The 17959-nt window shown below is 40.2% G+C and overlaps 1 protein-coding gene across 2 annotated transcripts in view; it reads right to left on the reverse strand.

The window, feature by feature from the left end:
* Positions 1-17959, reverse strand: part of TPK1 (thiamin pyrophosphokinase 1) — a 284733-nt gene that overhangs the window by 42424 nt on the left and 224350 nt on the right. For both annotated transcript variants that reach the window (XM_031047165.2, XM_031047166.2), the window contains one exon: positions 15955-16066. In XM_031047165.2, coding sequence (XP_030903025.1) covers positions 15955-16066 — 112 coding nt within the window. The remainder of the gene's footprint in view (positions 1-15954; positions 16067-17959) is intronic.

Below are 17959 nucleotides of genomic sequence, written 5' to 3' on the forward strand. Positions count from 1 at the left end.
AGCCCAAAAGGAAGACTATAACATTCTTAGGAGGAAAAATTCCTACAGAGTCTAAGGGTCAAAAGAGCACAAAAGCAGCCAGTGCTATGGTTCCAAGCATTATCTGAGTAGCACGCTGACACAAGAGCCTCAGGCAACAGTCCATAAAGGAGATTTAGGAAAGAACTTTCAAGACAGGGCAATCTGCAGTGCTGTTTCCCCCAACGCACCCTTCCTCAAATGACCTGTAGCCTAAGGAATTCTTGATGTGGAGACTGTATTTACTGGATTGATCTTCCTTAATTTGTCAGGTTTTTTCCTGAATCAATTTCTATCTGTGGTCCACACAGCATTCTGTGGCAATGCGCTCCACAGCCCAGCTCTATCTTGTACAACAGAGTCTAGCTGGGCATTGCATGGTACACTTGCTTAGAGAGCAAGGATTAGATTCAAATGAGTCATATCTCTAAAATCCCCTGTAGAACCACAAATAATTTCAGTTCTTGGGCAATGAGTTATCTCAAAGGTTACATGAATATAAATAGGTGCTGTCATACTGACAGCTAGTGGTGAAAGGGGTGTGAAAGTGGGGACAAAATATTACTCTTGAGCTTTTAGGAAGCACAATTTAATTCAATTTTCACACGTACACAGCCTCTATATTGATGCACACACACACAAAATGGATGGACACACACAAAATGACCAACAGTTGACCATATGTCCTAACAAAATGGCAGTATTTCTAAATATCATCTTATTAGATACACTTTGGTAATAGTAACAATGTAAGATAATATTAAATACATCTTAAAAAATACTAAATATCAAACAATGATTTTCTTCATCCTGATTTACTTTATCGGGATAAAAAACAATCCCAAACCCCAGGATACAAGGATTTCCACCTTTTGATTAGCATCACTTACATTCTCAGACCAGATGTGACTCAGTTTCCTTAATGAAAGGTTGGGAATTAAGCACTTCCTCACCACAAGAAAGTTCTCCAGACAACGCAATGCACTTATTTTGGTAAAGCACCTACATCAATTGCTGATGACAGATGCTATGTAAGTGCAATGAATTATTTCCTTATGTTTCTCCACTTCCTCCTCTGCGAAGGAGGGAACTTGTCATCTTTCCTTTTATTAGCAAATGCAGCTGGGAGCTAACTACACTGGTGACTCCGACTGACTGATTTGATAGTGTTTATGCAAGTAAGCAGCAAGAAACACTAAATCAGAGCATAAACAAATCTTAGGCTAAATGTGCAGATAAAAACCTAACACGCACTAAAAACTGTCTGTTCCTGAAATTAGTATTCAGCTGGTAAAGGTCCAAATCTTATTTTCCCGTTTAATTTTCAAATAATTTCAGTCTTAAAGCAGAACTGCAAAGTGCCAGGAAAAAAAATACCACAAAGGTTATTTTCCCCAAATCCTGAAACCATCTGTTTTGAAGTTCTGTTTGGCTAAGCTAATTACAGGACTCACAGACCAGCTAAGCAGTTAAAACACATACAGAATATCTTTTTTTCAGTGCAGGAGGAAATGTCTTTAGCTGAGCTATTTTGCATGGCACCTCCAATTTATCTCTTCTCCACTGTCTCTGGCATCTGTGTTGCTGGTGCGAGGGTAACAATTACATCAGGGTGCTCCACAAAGGTTAACACAGACAATAGCCTGGCAGCATTTGATGTGTAAGGAAACAGGACTACCATTTCCCTTGCATCTAAAAGGTCAACAAAACATAACCTAATTCACTTCTTTTATACAAGCCCAAGGGCAGGCATATGACAGAAAAGCCAGCAAGTTCATTGTCAGTTCTACAACACCATAGGAAAAATAACAGACAGATCTCAGCACTGCAGGTGAAGTGAACAGGGCAGAGAGCAGAAGCTATTAATGATCTGGGCTTTTCTTTGATAATATCCTGCTTATTTTTTTCCTCAGTGTATAGACCAATTTATGCAGAATGAAGACTTAGCCTGTAATTTAATTACCACAGGTTACTTTCTGCATTGTATGATACACAAAGAGCTGATATTAAACTCAAGCTATTGCATTAAAAAGCTTTTTAAATTAATCTAACTACCAAATGTTGTTACTGTGATTAATAATTAGCAAATGGCATGTGACAAATCAAATAGAATTACAGCATGATTCATGTTACGGAAACCTTATCCTACCCTGCTTTTCTAAAGACATCCTTGGTTTTCACATCAACTTCCAATTACCCAAACATACTTACTTGTTCTGTCCCAAATGGCTTTTACAGTGAGGGTGTACCTCTGTGACTGTCAATACTGCATCACAAGTATCTCATAGACCATAACAATCTACAGATCAGAAGAAAGTCACAGATGTTGACTTTAACTTAAGGAGACAGGACACCAGAAAGTTGAGAAGAAATGCAGGAGTTGGGAAAAGTAATAGAAGAATTAAGAGAAACACTGTCTCCTCTTCTTCATTTGAGCAAATGGATCAGTTGGTCTTCCACATGCAAAGCCATCATTCAGCAGTGCTCAGCTTCCCCATCTGTACTTTCAAGCTCTCTACTATTAACCCACTTTCTCTGCTGCACTTGTATTCAGGCCCTGAACATCAGCTGGAACAAGGCTGGTGCTAAGCTCGCTGGTATCAATGGCAAGGTTCACCACTTATTCAGGTAACAGCTCTGTGGTTAGCCCAGCCTACAACGTTGGCACTGTGTGTTCATTCAAATATTACAGTTTGAGTTCATATTCAGCTTATCATCATTTTGCCTACAGGCTGTGTCCTTGCTGAGGAAGAAAGTGTTTACAACAGTGTATAATGATAAACATATAAAGCCATCATCAATCATTCATCAGTTACAATTACCATTTGCATCCATTTATCTAATCACAGTCTGCAGTAACCGCTGCACTTAAGCGGTTCAAAACCACTTTAAAGATGGAAATGTTGAGCATAACTACTACATAATTAACTCCACATTTTGTAGCACTCTGCTAACTCATATTTTTGTCCCTTTTCAAGTTTAACACATATTAAATAAAAAGGAATTATTATTTACATACACCCCCCCCCCACACCTACACATTCACATGTACTGACTGTGACAGTACAGGTGAGAAAAGGCAGACTATTCTCATAAACTCTACTTAACAAGCAACTTCAACTGTCTCAGACACTCAGTCCCCCAGTCTATCTCTGCTGCTACTTTAAATACACTGAATTTCTCTTATAGCTATAAAAATACCACAGATTCCTAAGGGTTTTTTTCTCCTCTGCAAGATCAACTGCCACAAAAGTATTTCCTATCTGCCCTGGATAACAGAATGCATTCTCAGCCCTCCCTTCCTGTTCATCTTCTTCAACCCCACTGAATTTGAAGATGGCAAACAGTGGGTCCTAAGCTAGTAACAGCTTAAAGGTCAGACAACTTCCATCGTTCAGAAGCTAGACAAAAAAGGCCAGACACCAGTTTGTTCTGCAGTGACTACAATAACTTAACTTGCTATATTACATACTTAATGGGTTCTGTAGAGTGGAAAGAGTGATATTTGTGTGTTCTTTCACCTTTTCTGTCTTTAAAAAAACACCTATATTGATAGAATCATAGAATAGATAGGGTTGGAAAGGACCTCAAGATCATCCAGTTCCAACCCCCCTGCCATGAGCAGGGACACCTCACACTAAACCATATCACCCAAGGCTCTGTCCAACCCAGTCTTTAACACTGCCAGGGATGGAGCATTCACAACTTCCCTGGACAACTCATTCCAGCGCCTCACCACCCTTACAGTAAAGAACTTCTTTACATCCAATCTAAACTTCCTCTGTTTCAGTTTTAACCTGTTACCCCTTGTCCTATCACTACAGTCCCTAATGAAGAGTCCCTCACCAGCATCCCTGTATAATATTTGAATACTATATATTCACACCACAATTAACATCTGTCTGAAGAGCACTCAGAAGATTTTGGGGATTAAATCCAACTCTTCCTGATATGCCAATACTGTCATTCCAACTAGTGAACCATGCAAACACACAAGCACTCCTGAACAGACATTGCAGATGACAGTTTAACTGGGTGAGCACACAAACCACCTCCCATGTGGGTATCCAGGGTGACAGAATTGACTTCCAAAGAAGCAACAGCTGAGTGAGCAGGAATTGTACCCCAGCACTTCAGCTAAGGTTCAGCCAGGCCACACTGCTCTTGAACTCCCATCCTCACCCTTCAAGTCTGCAGGCACCTCCCAAAAACTTCTGAAACACTCTCTAGCCTTGAATGTCAACTGCACTGTGACAAAAGCCTTGGACGAAGCTTTGGGTGGCATAGTTTAGTGTGAGGTGTCCCTACCCATGGCAGGGGGGTTGGAACTGGATGATCTTAAAGTCCCTTCCAACCCTAACTATTCTATGATTCTAAAAAATAAACCAACCAACAAAAAACCCCAACCAAAAAGCCCCTGTAATGAATGAGGTACAGGCTGCACAGCCTATTCTGTAGATGGCACTGTATGTTAAACAATGATTTTCTTCTCTTTCCACAGTACAATTTCTGAAGATAACAATCCAGATGCAGCCTCTAACACATATAAAGTATGTATTTATATAAAACCAGCAATCATTCCATGGTATTAACTTTCAGCTGTAACCCCAAAAGTCACCTCCCAATTGCAATTATGTTTATCCCTGTAGTATGTGAGTACCAGGCAGGACAGGATACACTGTACAGACCCAGCACAGTACGCAGTCCCTCTCCCAAACAGTTAACCAGACAAAGAGCAGAAGAGAAGCAGTGTACTAATGAGAGCTAATGATGTATTGCAGCCTTGTTGCTGGATCCCCAGCCTGGCGTGCTACCTGCTGAGTCATCAAGTGGTGCTGCACCATGATGATGATTAGGCTTTTTTCTGTTTGTGTTTTTGGTTTTAAGGTTTGTTTTTTAAAGACTGTGTTCTTTGTTAGTGACATCTGAAGGATGTGTTGGGAATGGGCATCACAGGAGCTAGACCACAAAATTGCCAGGAAATACAGGTGCAAACTCAAGAACAAAATGGGAATGGCTGAGGGACCTGGGGGCAGGAGGGGGGGTTTAGTCTGGAGAAGAGAAGGATCAGGGGGGACCTAATCACTCTCTACAACTGCCTGACAGGAGGATGGAGCAAGGATTAATAGGACAACAGGAAATGGCCTCAGGCTGCACCAGGGGAGGTTTAGATGGATATTAGGAACAATTCCTTCCCTAAAGGCTGCTCAGGCATTGGAACAGGCTGCCCAGGGCAGGGCTGGAGTCACTGTCCCTGCAAGTGTTCATAAACTGTGCAGATGAGGCCCTCAGTGACACTGGTTAGTGGTGGCCTTAGCAGTGTTGGGGTAAAGGTTGGACTTGATCTTAAAGGCTTTTTCCAACCTGGTTGATTCTATGATTAACCCAGGAAGGTAGAGAATGACATAAACTGGAAAAAGTGAATTTCACAACAATAAGTAAAGCTCTTTGGAGGTGATTTCAGCTGAGACAGTAAAGTAACTGTGGAGGCATTGAAAGGAACACAAGTTAATCTAAAGATTCACTGATGACAATGTCTGCTTGAGATATTTGGGATGTAAAATTAATTAACAGCTGAAGAGCTCCCAAAAATCTAAGACACCTCTTAAATGGTCCAGGTCTGTTTCAGAACTGCGCCAACACCAACACACAGGCTTAGAAAAGGCAGCAGCAAAGAGTAAACAGCACACTGAAGCTCTGAAGAGCCAACCAACCTTGCTACTGGACATTGCAAATGAGTAATGTATGTCTCTACATAAGCTCACAGCAGAAAACTGCCTTTCAGAGTATTGCCAGCAGTTGTTGATTCGCACTTGCCCAGCAACAGTTTGCAGGTTGTTGGATGTTAGAAGGTAAACACAGTAGCCCCTCATACTTTAAAATAAGGAAGGAACAATACTTCATCATTCTAGCACAACTAAGATTTATGTTGATGTTAGCATTTTATACATTCCAGCCCATAACATGATACAGAGAATTCTCTTTTCCCTAGTGAGTGCCTTGCACTGGCTGCATACAGGTTTAATGTGGATTGAAAACATTGCTTTATGTATGGCAGACAAAGCCACAAAGTGTGGCAAATGTTTAGCATCATAAAAAAAACAATGTAAAATAAATCAAATTCACTGTGGTTGATTCACCCTATCCAGAGTGTTTTGTCTCTTACAACTATGTGGACATGTACCATATTCTAAGGTTTTTGGCTATTTTAGTGAAAACATTATGACTGTTTTGGAATCCAGAACCCTTTTTCCCAGAATCCTCAGATGAGAAATCTACATGATGCATGAACCTGACAGCTGAATTAGGAGGAAACCACATCTGTTGAACTGCAGGTACAGCAGCCAGATGCAAGAAATACTTGAGAGTCATTTGTCTTACCGTGTCTTCACACCTTACCTAGACATTCCATAGTAAAATCAGGAGAAATTCATGTAAATTACTACAGCCAGCCAGCAATACATAAAAAATGTTAAGAGCTGGAAAGGGAGCACTGGGGAGTGCAAAGAGTTATTTGAATAGGAACCAGCACTGACAGCTAACCCCAGAGAATGAGATTAAAGTCACTGCCACCTCATTTTACATACAGAAAAGCCATTTTGGGCATTTTTTAAGGTTATATCTCCCAATGCAGCATTTGATTGTAGTAACTATTTCTGCACATGTTTAACTTTACCTACTGAATAATCCCTTTATATGCCACAGAACTAGTCATCTGTATGAAAATACGTGGATGCCTGAATCTTCTCATGAATCAGGGGCTTAAGTTACCCCTAGTTCAGTGAAGAAAGGTACGGAGGCATTTCCAGATTAATATACTGATATTAAAGTCTACATGCAATTCTCCTGTTAATTCCACAAGCTTGGTATTAAACTCTAATGTTTTCTATAGGGCATGAATTCCTCAGCCTACATTGGATAAACACACTACAGGATGGCAAGGTGCATTTACAAGGGTTTTACAATGCTTACTTGGAGATAAATTTGGAAGAGGCACTTTATTTGTGTATACCAAAGCTATTGAAAAATCATGCAAGTCAAGTTGTTAAAACCTCTTAAATCATATAATAAATTGTTTCCATGCTGGCCACACTTGACCCAGTTTACATAACATTTTTCTAGGTTAAAGCTATTCTGTCCATTACAGAACAATAAAAAATGAAACAGGTAGGAAGAAGGCAAGGAAAAATTAATTATTCTTTGAGTGGAAAGAGGGTTGGCTGATTTTAGTTGGATGAGAACTATAATCTGACATGTGAAATAAATGGAAAGCTGACCATGCTTCAGCTTCAACTGACTAGATCCAATAGACTATCTACAATAGCAAATCATAGCATTATTGTTAAATGATGACTGGAAATATAACACCTGTTGAACCCCAGAATGTTACTGTTTAAACTATCATCATCCAGCTTCAAAGAAAACAGCCTGAGAAATACTGATTCATTCACACCACAGCATTAAACGCTACACTGAGCATATAAATGCATAATCCAGATTTGTGATATCAAAGCTCTCTACAATTTTGTTTTGCCTTTGTTTTTACTGTATCAATGCTTCATAAAAAGGAAAAAAAACCCTGGTATTCCTCTATGGTGCTTTCTTCCCCAGTTTGTTTTTATAAGCAAAACAAACTATCTTTCTCTCCAACTCCTTTGCTTTAAATCAAGAAACAAGCTCCTGATGAGTGTTCATGCAGCTGATTAGAAAATTGTCTTATAAACAGCACCATTAAGTGGCATGCCAATCAGTGATGATACAGTGGTACTGCTGGTGCCTGTGTAGATTAGAGTTATGCCCTACGCTTGGGGAACCTAAATGTACAATTCTGAGATTTCTTATTGGCAATTAGATTATATACGCTGTGCTCTAATGCTTAACAGCAGGAAAATGTATTTATCACGTGCTGTATCTGCAAGAAAAAATTGGAGCAGACTTTCGGAAGAAGCTGTTATGAAGAAGCCCCCACTGATGAAAGCTTATAAAAGAGGGATTTTTTTTCAGGTTTTTCATAAGTGATGCCATAGGAAGCCACATGGATTGTAAGATCTCTTGATATCCATTCCATCCCCATTTATTTGGATTTACTATTTGGTTTATGACATGTATCACCACCCACTTAATATAAACTAAAAATAGCTGGACTTGTTTGAAAGATTTAACTGGTTTTATCAGTATTTTCTTATTAAATACAAAGAAAAGTTTCAAAGCATAGTTAACACAGGAAACTTGGCTACCAAATACTGACCCAGACTTGCATGAATACAATGTGACATGATACATACAGTTACCTGTTAACAGCACTTGGATCTACATTCACTTGGATGCAATACACATGGAGGATGACTCTTAAGAAACACTATGGCTTCAAAGTCATGGACTCGAGAGCAATGGGATGCCAGAATTAAAGTTTGCCTCTGCAATTCTAATTCAGGTTCTTTAGCTTCCATCCTTTAATTATACAGTCACATGAACCAAAGTGTATTTATTATTTATTTCAGTAAATAGTATTCTCCTAACTAATATACTTTGAGCCCCAATTCATCACAGTGCTTTATGCCTTATTTACTGCACAGATTAAAACCGTATTGAAAGCATGCATATTAAATTCCTCACAGGCTTCTCTATGTTACTCATTACAAGAGAATCGATAATGCCATTGCGCTTGTTTAACTGTTCCAGCCCAACGGTACAGACACATTAATGTCAAAAGCGGGTATCTTAAAGACAACACCACAGCTTTCATTTTGGAGTGTCCTTGTGCTTTACAGCACCAAGGCAGACTTCTCAGAAATGGCAGGGTGCTGAGAGTTCACCTCGAGAGCTAAGACAAATTAATGGCTAACTAGCAAGTAGATGAAGTACCTGCATAAAGTAAAAACTCCAGATAATCAACTGCCTGAACCACAATAAAATCTCACTTTCCATCAGTACTTCACCTTATTCCTCTCATGTAGCTCAGTTTCTACAGTGGGAGAAGCTAAGGTTGTACATACCTGCACCATCAACCACAGCTCCAGAACGTGTTTCTAACCCCAACCAGGACCTACTCACATCCCAGTTTTGCTACAGTATCTCTCTTTTGTTTATCCCCCTTCCTGCTGTTGCCCTGACTCTCTCATGCCCCATGTTTTTGGGCATTTCTAGTGCCGAAAAGAAGCTGCAGCTGCTTCTATAGCAAGACTATTCATCTATTCAGGTACTTGTACCTTCCAACACATGGTAAAACAACAGATTTGCTTAGTGGTCTAACTGGTACGTACATGTAGAATGAGTAACTCCAGAGTACACCCACGACAGCCACCTGTTAACAGCTTGTTAATTACACATTAGGATGTCATAAACATAACTTTTCAGAAGCATATAATACAAGTCAGTGATGACATCCACCAGACTTTTGTTCTCTCAGGAACTTCATATAACAGCAAGGAAATCCATCTTTTATCCACAAACAAAAACCTGGAGAGAGAGGATACACCTGCAAAGTGTTTATACAAAGGGAGAGCAAATGAAGAATTGAGGCAATGTAGAGGTAATAGCCACAACTGTTTACCATTAAGGTACAGGAATCGATCGCTGCAGGGGAAATCATTTCCTTCAGTGCCATGTTTTTGGGGAGAAGAGATCAATCACATATACTCCAGTATGTACTAAAAGATAAAGAGAACTAAAAGGTCCGTAAACAAATTGGAAAGGAGGAGTTAATTCTTAACAGCAGCACCTACATACTTGAATAGCCCCCCCCAAATCTAAACAGCTCACCCATTCATTAACTGAGTCACCACAAACATGTCATTCATTAACTCTGGAAGACTCAATCCAGACTGGATTTGTCCTCCTACTGGTCCATGCTCTTTTGTGGTCCTGCAGAGACATTGGAGCTGGCAATAACTCACCACATGCCTCAGAGAGCTTTCTTGTTTTGGGAAATCTCTCAGCAGGGTGACATTAACATTTATTATGGCTGATTCTAGGCATTTAAATGTGAAAACAATTAAAGTATATTTGCAAGGGATATGACAAACTAGCATCTGTACTCTAGTCAGTTTTTCACTGACTTGCATTCAAGCACACCATTATGTTTCAGCTTTGCCTCTGCCACTACAATTAGATGATTTCCCAGTATCCATATGGGCAAGCTGACTGATGAGAATGCCTTTAGGGTTAAATGTCTTCAGTATAAACTCAAAGGTCTCTTTCTTGATCAAGTTCTTCCCCCACATTCATCAGTGAGAACTCAGAGACACCACTGACATCCACAGAATAACTTTGGGCCCCATCAATCCAAATGGATACTTCTCTGGCTTTCTGCAGACCTCCCTCTTCCCAAGGAATGTGCTTCATCTACACAACTTATATCCTTCAGTAGCAGCAGGGTACTTTTGATTTTTGAGTAACTTTGGTATTCTTACCAACCTACTGCCACCAGAGAGATGAGGATTATCTGCACCAGAGCTGGTCAAGGCAGAGCAACTATTTCCTCATTTCCATCAGGAGAAGCAGGGTCTGAAGAAACATAAGGCATGCAGGGAAGAACAACATTTTGCTCTCTTGACAATCCTCCCAGCTCCATAGTAATAATTAAATCTGTTTCCATAGTTGCAATGTTCCACAGCAATGTAGCTAGACACAAGTGTCTCCAGTTTACTTCAGGATGGTATCACATAGGTTGAGGATAGCCACCTGCTCTGTGCACAGCTGTGCTGGAGAAGTCTCTGAGATGTTTTTATTCTACCCCTTATTGTTAATTACTGCCTATTACTGCTGTATGAAAGGATCAGATATACACTCCCCATGTCCCATTAAAGACAGCCATCCCGCTGGGCTAAACTTACCCCTGGAAGTGGTTTGAGCTAGCTAAGAACTAAGGTACTCATATGAATCTTTCTGTAAGTAGAGTCCTACAGCAGTAATGTTGCCCCAACAGTGTTATCTGGAAGAGCATTTCTGTTTATCACCTTAAAGCAGCTTTTCCAAACTGAATGCCAGGACCCTGCTACCTTGCTTTAGAGAGCAGGAAGCAAACATCTTACTAATTCCAAACATCCACTGAAATACATGGAAACGGACTGAACATGTGACCTCAAATCCCCATTTCAAGGCTGTTCACAAAGGTTGACTGAGTTTTGAAGCTGCTGTTCAGGAATAAATACAAATACGGGCTTAGGGGCCAAGCACAACTGAGCTCTGTGTTCAACAGTCTTTTAACGTATGCCAAATGGTCTTTCTGGCTCAAAATCATTTCATGCAATGCTAAGCAATGCCCTCACTGTTGCTTTTGCTGACTCGCAGTAAACCAGTGGGATGCCAGACTGCCACCATCAGAACATCTGCTTTATTGCAAAAGTATTTCAGCAGGCCTTGCCTTGTAATACATTATGTGACCCTGGAAGGCAGGCAGCACGCACTCCTACCGGCAAATAGATCGCTAAAAGTTAAAGCCACCTAACAGTTTGGGAGCAGCAGCATCATTTCTGTCATCCTGCTCTACCCAGGGTCATAAAGCTGTAATAAATAAGGGAAAAAATACATCACTGAAGCTTTGAAGACTGATCCCAGATGATGAACTGGATGTCTTGTACCAGTGAAGAACAAGAAAAGGGAGGGAAGGGGAGGAAAGCAGAGGAAAGGGGAATCCAGCTGTGAAGCCCTGAAAACAGAGCTATTCCTGGGAGTGCTGCTCAGTTTGCTTTGGTCAGAATGAACTTGGGCAGCAAAATGTGCCATGTAAGTTATTTCAGTTATGAAACAGGTTAGAGTGCTTATCCAAACAGCTTCACTAGCACACAGATAGCTGCCCACCTCCATTTACAGCCTTTCTCAGAACAGCCCCTTGCCTCTGGACTTTTATTTCAAGGAATTACTCTTTTCATCTTTTAGACTCTGAATTCTCCTAAACCATAAAACTCTGCTGGTTTTGCAATCTTTTTGTTCCCTTCATAACATGTCAGCAAAACCCCAATGAAGTAAAGCAGTGAGAAAAAACACAGCACAAACATTTCAATTCTAACAATGTAAACAGCATCAAAAAGATTCTGAATGCTGTTTATCTACCTGTGAAGCTAGTAGTCAGTGGATGATCTGTTGCTAGAGAAAGGTCTTGCTCCCATTGTTATAGCTATTGCCTTTTGAAGTGATGACAGCAGCACTCTTTTGAATGGTAGCATTTTTCAGCAATTTAACTCCCTGCCTAAAGAAGCAAATTTGCATGAAAATTACCTGGAAAGCACAATCACATACCCACACAGTTTATACAAACCTGCTGGTATTTTCAGCACAGGTATGACAAACAGCATCTCAAAGGCCATAGGGATGAAGAGTAAATTAGTTGGCAAGAATAATTTCTCCAGTAATTTCCTAGAAAAGGAATCATTTCTTGGAAAAACCTACCATTATCTTCCAGCCTCTTCCTCCATGAGCACAAAAACTGATTTCTACCTTCATTCTTATTCACTTCCCATGAAAGCACCACTGAGGCCCTAATGAAGAATGCTGGGTAATTCTGGCATTATTGGATTTTTCATTACTTATTTATTAGACATGAGGACTGTTACCAGTAAGCAGCCAGGTGAGTCAAATCAGATAAAGCATTATCTGATTTCTGTGTTGTAAATCAGATTTTAATAGAGAAAAGATCTGTATCCCTTTGGGAGTGCAAAGAATATGTTTATAATGTGCTCTGAATGTGTGCTCCACAGTCGCAAATATGGGTTAAAAAAAATTTCCTCTAATCAATTTTCCACCTTCTCCTCCCAAGTTCTTCCACCCAGAAGATGAGAACGAATATAAATGTGCCAAGTGCTAGGAAATAACTAAGATAGGATAAGCATGCAAACATGTTGCATTCTCAGACACACAAAAATACCAAATTCTGCAGTATTAAAAATACAGCCAAGACCTCACTGTTTCTCTGCTGCCAGAATTCACAGATTTCAGGTTCCCCTAATTCACCCATTGAAATAAGACCTTTGGCAGCCTACTCTCAACCCAAATACAGCTCCTGTCTCAGGTATTTTTCCTTGTCTCTATTCAGAAGTTATGAAGTGTCACCACAGGACCTGTGAATTAGACACAGATAACATTTGACTACCCCTTGAAGGCTTTTACACATTTTCATCAGCAGAGTAATCTAGATACGCTCAGACAGATATCAGTGTTAAACATTAAAAACCTCAATGCAAAGCCAGCTCTTTCCTGTACTACAGTGCTATTTGAATTCTGAGGTGCTGGAAATGACTGTTTGCAAAAAACAGAGCTCCCTTCTCACCTAAAACACACCGTGTTTGACTGTTCAGACAGAACTAAAGTTGTGGAATTAGTTTAGCACCCAGATACTTAACACAAATATTCTGAGGACTCAAAACCTAACTTTTTAAACCCAAACTTGTTAGGTCATATTCAATTAATTCCACAACAAATTGGAGTAAAAGGCCTTTCAAGTCAAGTTTGGTTTAAGAATTCATTTTCTTTCATGATTTACATATGAAAATTAATTTATAAACCAAACCATTTTATTCATTGAGGTTTGTGGTCAGAGTGCCGTTAACGAATGAATGGGGGAAGCTCTGCTACTGTCAGCTATCAGCAGCAACGCTGACGTCTATGCAGCACTTCAGTATCTTCTTATTCCCTCTTCTTCCCAGGTGAGCCTTTGTTTCTGCATCACAATTTACAAGAGGACTGACATTTTAGAAGCAACTGCAAAACTACAGGCAGCACAGAAGCCACTAACACAATCAAAAGTAATATCAAACTTAGGTTATCTGAATGTAAGGCTTATTTACGAGGAAAAAATCCAACCAAGTCACAACTATCCATATGTTGTATTTGAGATACTGGCTTCCTTTTTGGTGGATGCAGCTACACTTTAATTTGTTTTATCAATATTCGAAATATAACACGAAACCACAATCTGTATTTGGATGAGTAAAAGGTTTGCTTTAGTCACTTGGGCAGAAGAGCAGTTTCAGGTTGTAATGACCTTAGTTTCTCATAAACATCTTCAAGGAAGACTAGATCATTTTTGTTTTCATGTATCTGGAATGATAACGCAGAGAAATAAATAAAGGAACTAGGACCTGTAACAAACACGAATACTGAAAGTGTAGCCTGCAATGGGGTGCAGCACATGACGAAGACGTGCATTGTCAAGATCTGAGATTTCCTCTTGGAAACAGACAGCAACAGGGACAGCCAGAAGCAGAGATGGTGGTGTCATGTTCACATGAAACAAGTAGGAAACACTTAAATACATCTTTGTCCCCCAGAAAAAGAAAGGAAATAAAAGACCAAATTAAGTGTTATAAAAGTCCCTGTAGCTCCATATCTAACTATGCCTCTAAGTAGCCTGAACAAGTTTATTACAGCACAACTAGAACCACAAGCACCCAAGCAACTGATACATCAACAAAGAGATCCAAACCATTGCACCCCCACTGCTTTCCCCTATCACTGACACAACTAGATGGTAACCCTGTTCTCTCCTTCGCTTCAGCAGATCAGGCAGTCATAATCTAGTAGGAACAAAGCTGTATCATTTGTGGGAGCAGACCACCTTTAAAGCTACCATCTTTCTAATGAGTACCTTGTAAATCTGATGAGATTTATGTCATTAAACTCAAAAAACCCCTATGTCTGAAAAATAACTTCTTAAACTAATAATCAAAACCACCAAAAAGGACTGCAGCCTCACTGCATCTACCACATTTTGATCCATGCAGTAGCCTTTTGCAAAGCAACACAGGCTTCAGAGATGCTCCCTTAGTTAACGTGAGGCTACTTTGAGCTTCTTTGACCTCACTCTGGAGGGGAGAACATTTACTGAGAAATGAGAAGTCCCTCAGTGGAACAGGCCACAGGACATAAGCAGATGAAGATCTGGTACTTGTTAACTGTACCTATCAGTGCAAATGAAAATATTTAACTCGTTCTCAAATTAAGAGAACATTTCTTATGCAATAGATTCAGCTCTTATAATCCAGAAAGCAGTTCACCTGGCAAGTCTCTCAAGTCCTGAGTTAATGCCATGTTTATATCTTCTATCATTAGGGAACCACTACTGCCTACCACCTCAATTGCACATGGTGAAACCCTCTGTGGAACAAGACACTCCCTGGACTATCACACATGCTGCTGGCCAGCACAGTGGGTCAATCTCCAACTAGGTATTAACCAACCAAGGCACTGCACTACAAACTGTGAGAGCCATGTGCCCTTTCTACATGGGATGGCTCCAAAGCCTGGCCATGTAAATCACACTGCAAGACCAGAGCCTCCCAATTACTGCTTTGCTTCCCTTGTTAATCAATCTGTATCTAAAATATCCCATTATTCTTGTTAGTAAATACATTCTGAATGACTCAGTGGGGGAGGAGGAGGCAGGAGGACGAAGATTGTTTCATTTTGGGCGATCAAGAAACCTCCTTTTTCTACAGATAAATGTCCTTTTTCTAGATCACATGCACCTTTTCCCACTTGAAAAATAAGAGATCTATTCATTCAGAGTTGACAAACAGACAACATAAGTGAAGCAGTTCAGGGGAAGGGAGGTAGCTTTAATAATCTGTATCACATTATTATTTGTCAGTTGTAACTTTATAGCTAATAACCAGGAGTTTAGACACTCGCAGCTTCCCCTCCCTAGAGGGCAATGTATCAAGATGGTAATGTATCATGACCTCAACAAATGTTCTATTTAAACAGCACAATGACTCCCAAATGGAAAACACGTTTCTGCCTGTGACATCTCAGGTATAAATGTATTTCTTTGGTATTTTTTCCAAAATCCCCTTCATTTCCAAATAAAAAATGGCCTGGCAGGGATACAATGCCATGTTCCACCTTCAAACACATCAGGCCCTTCAGCACTGGTGAGGCTGGTGTAAACATGCCTTCAGGATAACATCAAACCCACCATCCCTGAGGTGTCTGACTTACTGAGGTTCCACTTAAGGCCTGTTGTGGTCACACTCTCGCAGGGGTTCCCAATGGGGATGAGGCCACACCAGTCGCCTTCCAGTCCCGTGTCCACATGCAGCTTGTGCTTGCCCTGAAAGAGAGAAAGGCCTCTGGAGTCAGTGCATACCAGGGACCCAAACTGCATTTGCCAACAGACCTTGCAAGTGAACTAGAAAACACTTGGATGGGGACAGGTCCAGAATATCCCACAAAGGCTCAGGAATATTTGGCTTCAGGAATACAGGACACTGATGTTCACTGAGGGAGGAGACACGTGTGCTTAGGCTGCAGACCTAAGGGCTTTCAAAAAGTTTGTGTCTAGCCTTTTCTAAGCAGAATCTGTCTTCGCTCATTCTTCCCTGGCATTTTCAAAAGAGGCACTTCCATCAAAGCTAGGCTCTTTGTCCCTGTGAAATGAAGGCATCCTACCCCAGTTATTCATTTTTCCCCTCATCTAAACAGCTGTTTCACTTCCTAAATAATGCTAGTCAAAGCACCACTGAAACTCCTTCATTGTTTTGACAGTATCTGTAAAAATTCATGTGTTTCTCCAGGCATACACTCTTCCCAGAAGGAAGGATACAAGCAGAAACTTAACCAGGTGCTAAAGAAATTGAGCTAAATATTTAAAGGAACATGGTTACACTACATAAGAACAAGAAACTAAAATTACAACATATTTTTTGTACATGTAAGCTAAATTTATCTTCTAACTATGGAGTTCATGACGTGGAGGAGAAGCAGCAGATCTTCATGATGATGGATTTGTGACCAAGCTCTTAATCAGTACTTACAGACCCTGTGTGAACATCCTCCAGGTACCAGCATAGGAACAGTTGTAAGGAAGAGTAGAGTGAAAATCTTTCACAGAATAAAAAAAAAAGGTGGGGGAAAGAAGCTGAATGATACAGATCTGGCACAATTTGTGTTCTAAGAAAGTGTTTTAGGAAAACTAGCTACAGGAAAACAGCAAAGGCAAAACAGTGACAAGATCGGTGAAGAAATCATCCTCTGGTCTTTTCTACACGCATAGTTTCTTTCCAAAAGACACAGGCTTCACCTGGAGGAATGTTTCTTTGAAACAGAGGTTTTGTTGGGGTTTAATTTTATTCTCTTCTGGATGCACAGGCAAGTTAAACCCTTGAGCATGTCTGCTACACACAAATTCTGCACCACTATAAATAAAATCAGATGTGCCCAGTTAATCATCTACCAAAATAAGTCTCTGAAACACAATGGCTATTTAGTGAGTAGTTTGTTAAGCAGGATGCCTGGGTTTCCCAGCAAAAGAATGAAGAACAGTTGAACTATATAGCTCAGGTAAATGTCCCAAGCAGCAGAAATACTGCTTCACAATTTTTCTCTGGGAAATGTATTTATGTTTTTTTATTACACCCTGTTCTCTCATATGTTCATTCCAAATACCCTTGCAAATACGAAGTCACTAGTCAGAAAGTCAAAACTGGAGGCAAAATATCTTATTGCTGAGCTGTTGCTGTCTGAGGTGTTCGACAGCTTCTCCTGTTAATGCCAAATGCATTATGAAGAAACAACTTCAATACATGTCATGCTCTCAGTTAACAAATGAACCTTGGAAAAGCTGTAAATTAGGGAGTATCAGACTGCATAGCTTAAGCCTGTCTGTCTGCAGAGCAACAAGAAAACCAATCCAATATCAAGTACCTTCTCAGGATGTCCAGGTTCATGTGGAGATGAGCCATGTATTTCTAAAGTGTTTGTGAACACTTGCCTGACAGATCCAGAGGTGTAACAAATTCAGGCTTGATAACCTTTCAGCTGTGCAATATGGCATGCTACTTCTCTCTCACGGTACAGAGGGAGGATGAAAGAAGAAGTCTCTTGTTGCAAGGTCTCTTGTTATGTGACTGCAGTTATGGTCTATAATGAAGCTGATGATGAAGAGAACGAAGGGGTGGGACTGTCTATTCCCAATGAATATACACACTGCTGCTCAGAGCTGCTT

Source organism: Melopsittacus undulatus, chromosome 1 (genome assembly GCF_012275295.1).
Source record: "Melopsittacus undulatus isolate bMelUnd1 chromosome 1, bMelUnd1.mat.Z, whole genome shotgun sequence".
Classification (NCBI taxonomy): domain Eukaryota; kingdom Metazoa; phylum Chordata; class Aves; order Psittaciformes; family Psittaculidae; genus Melopsittacus; species Melopsittacus undulatus.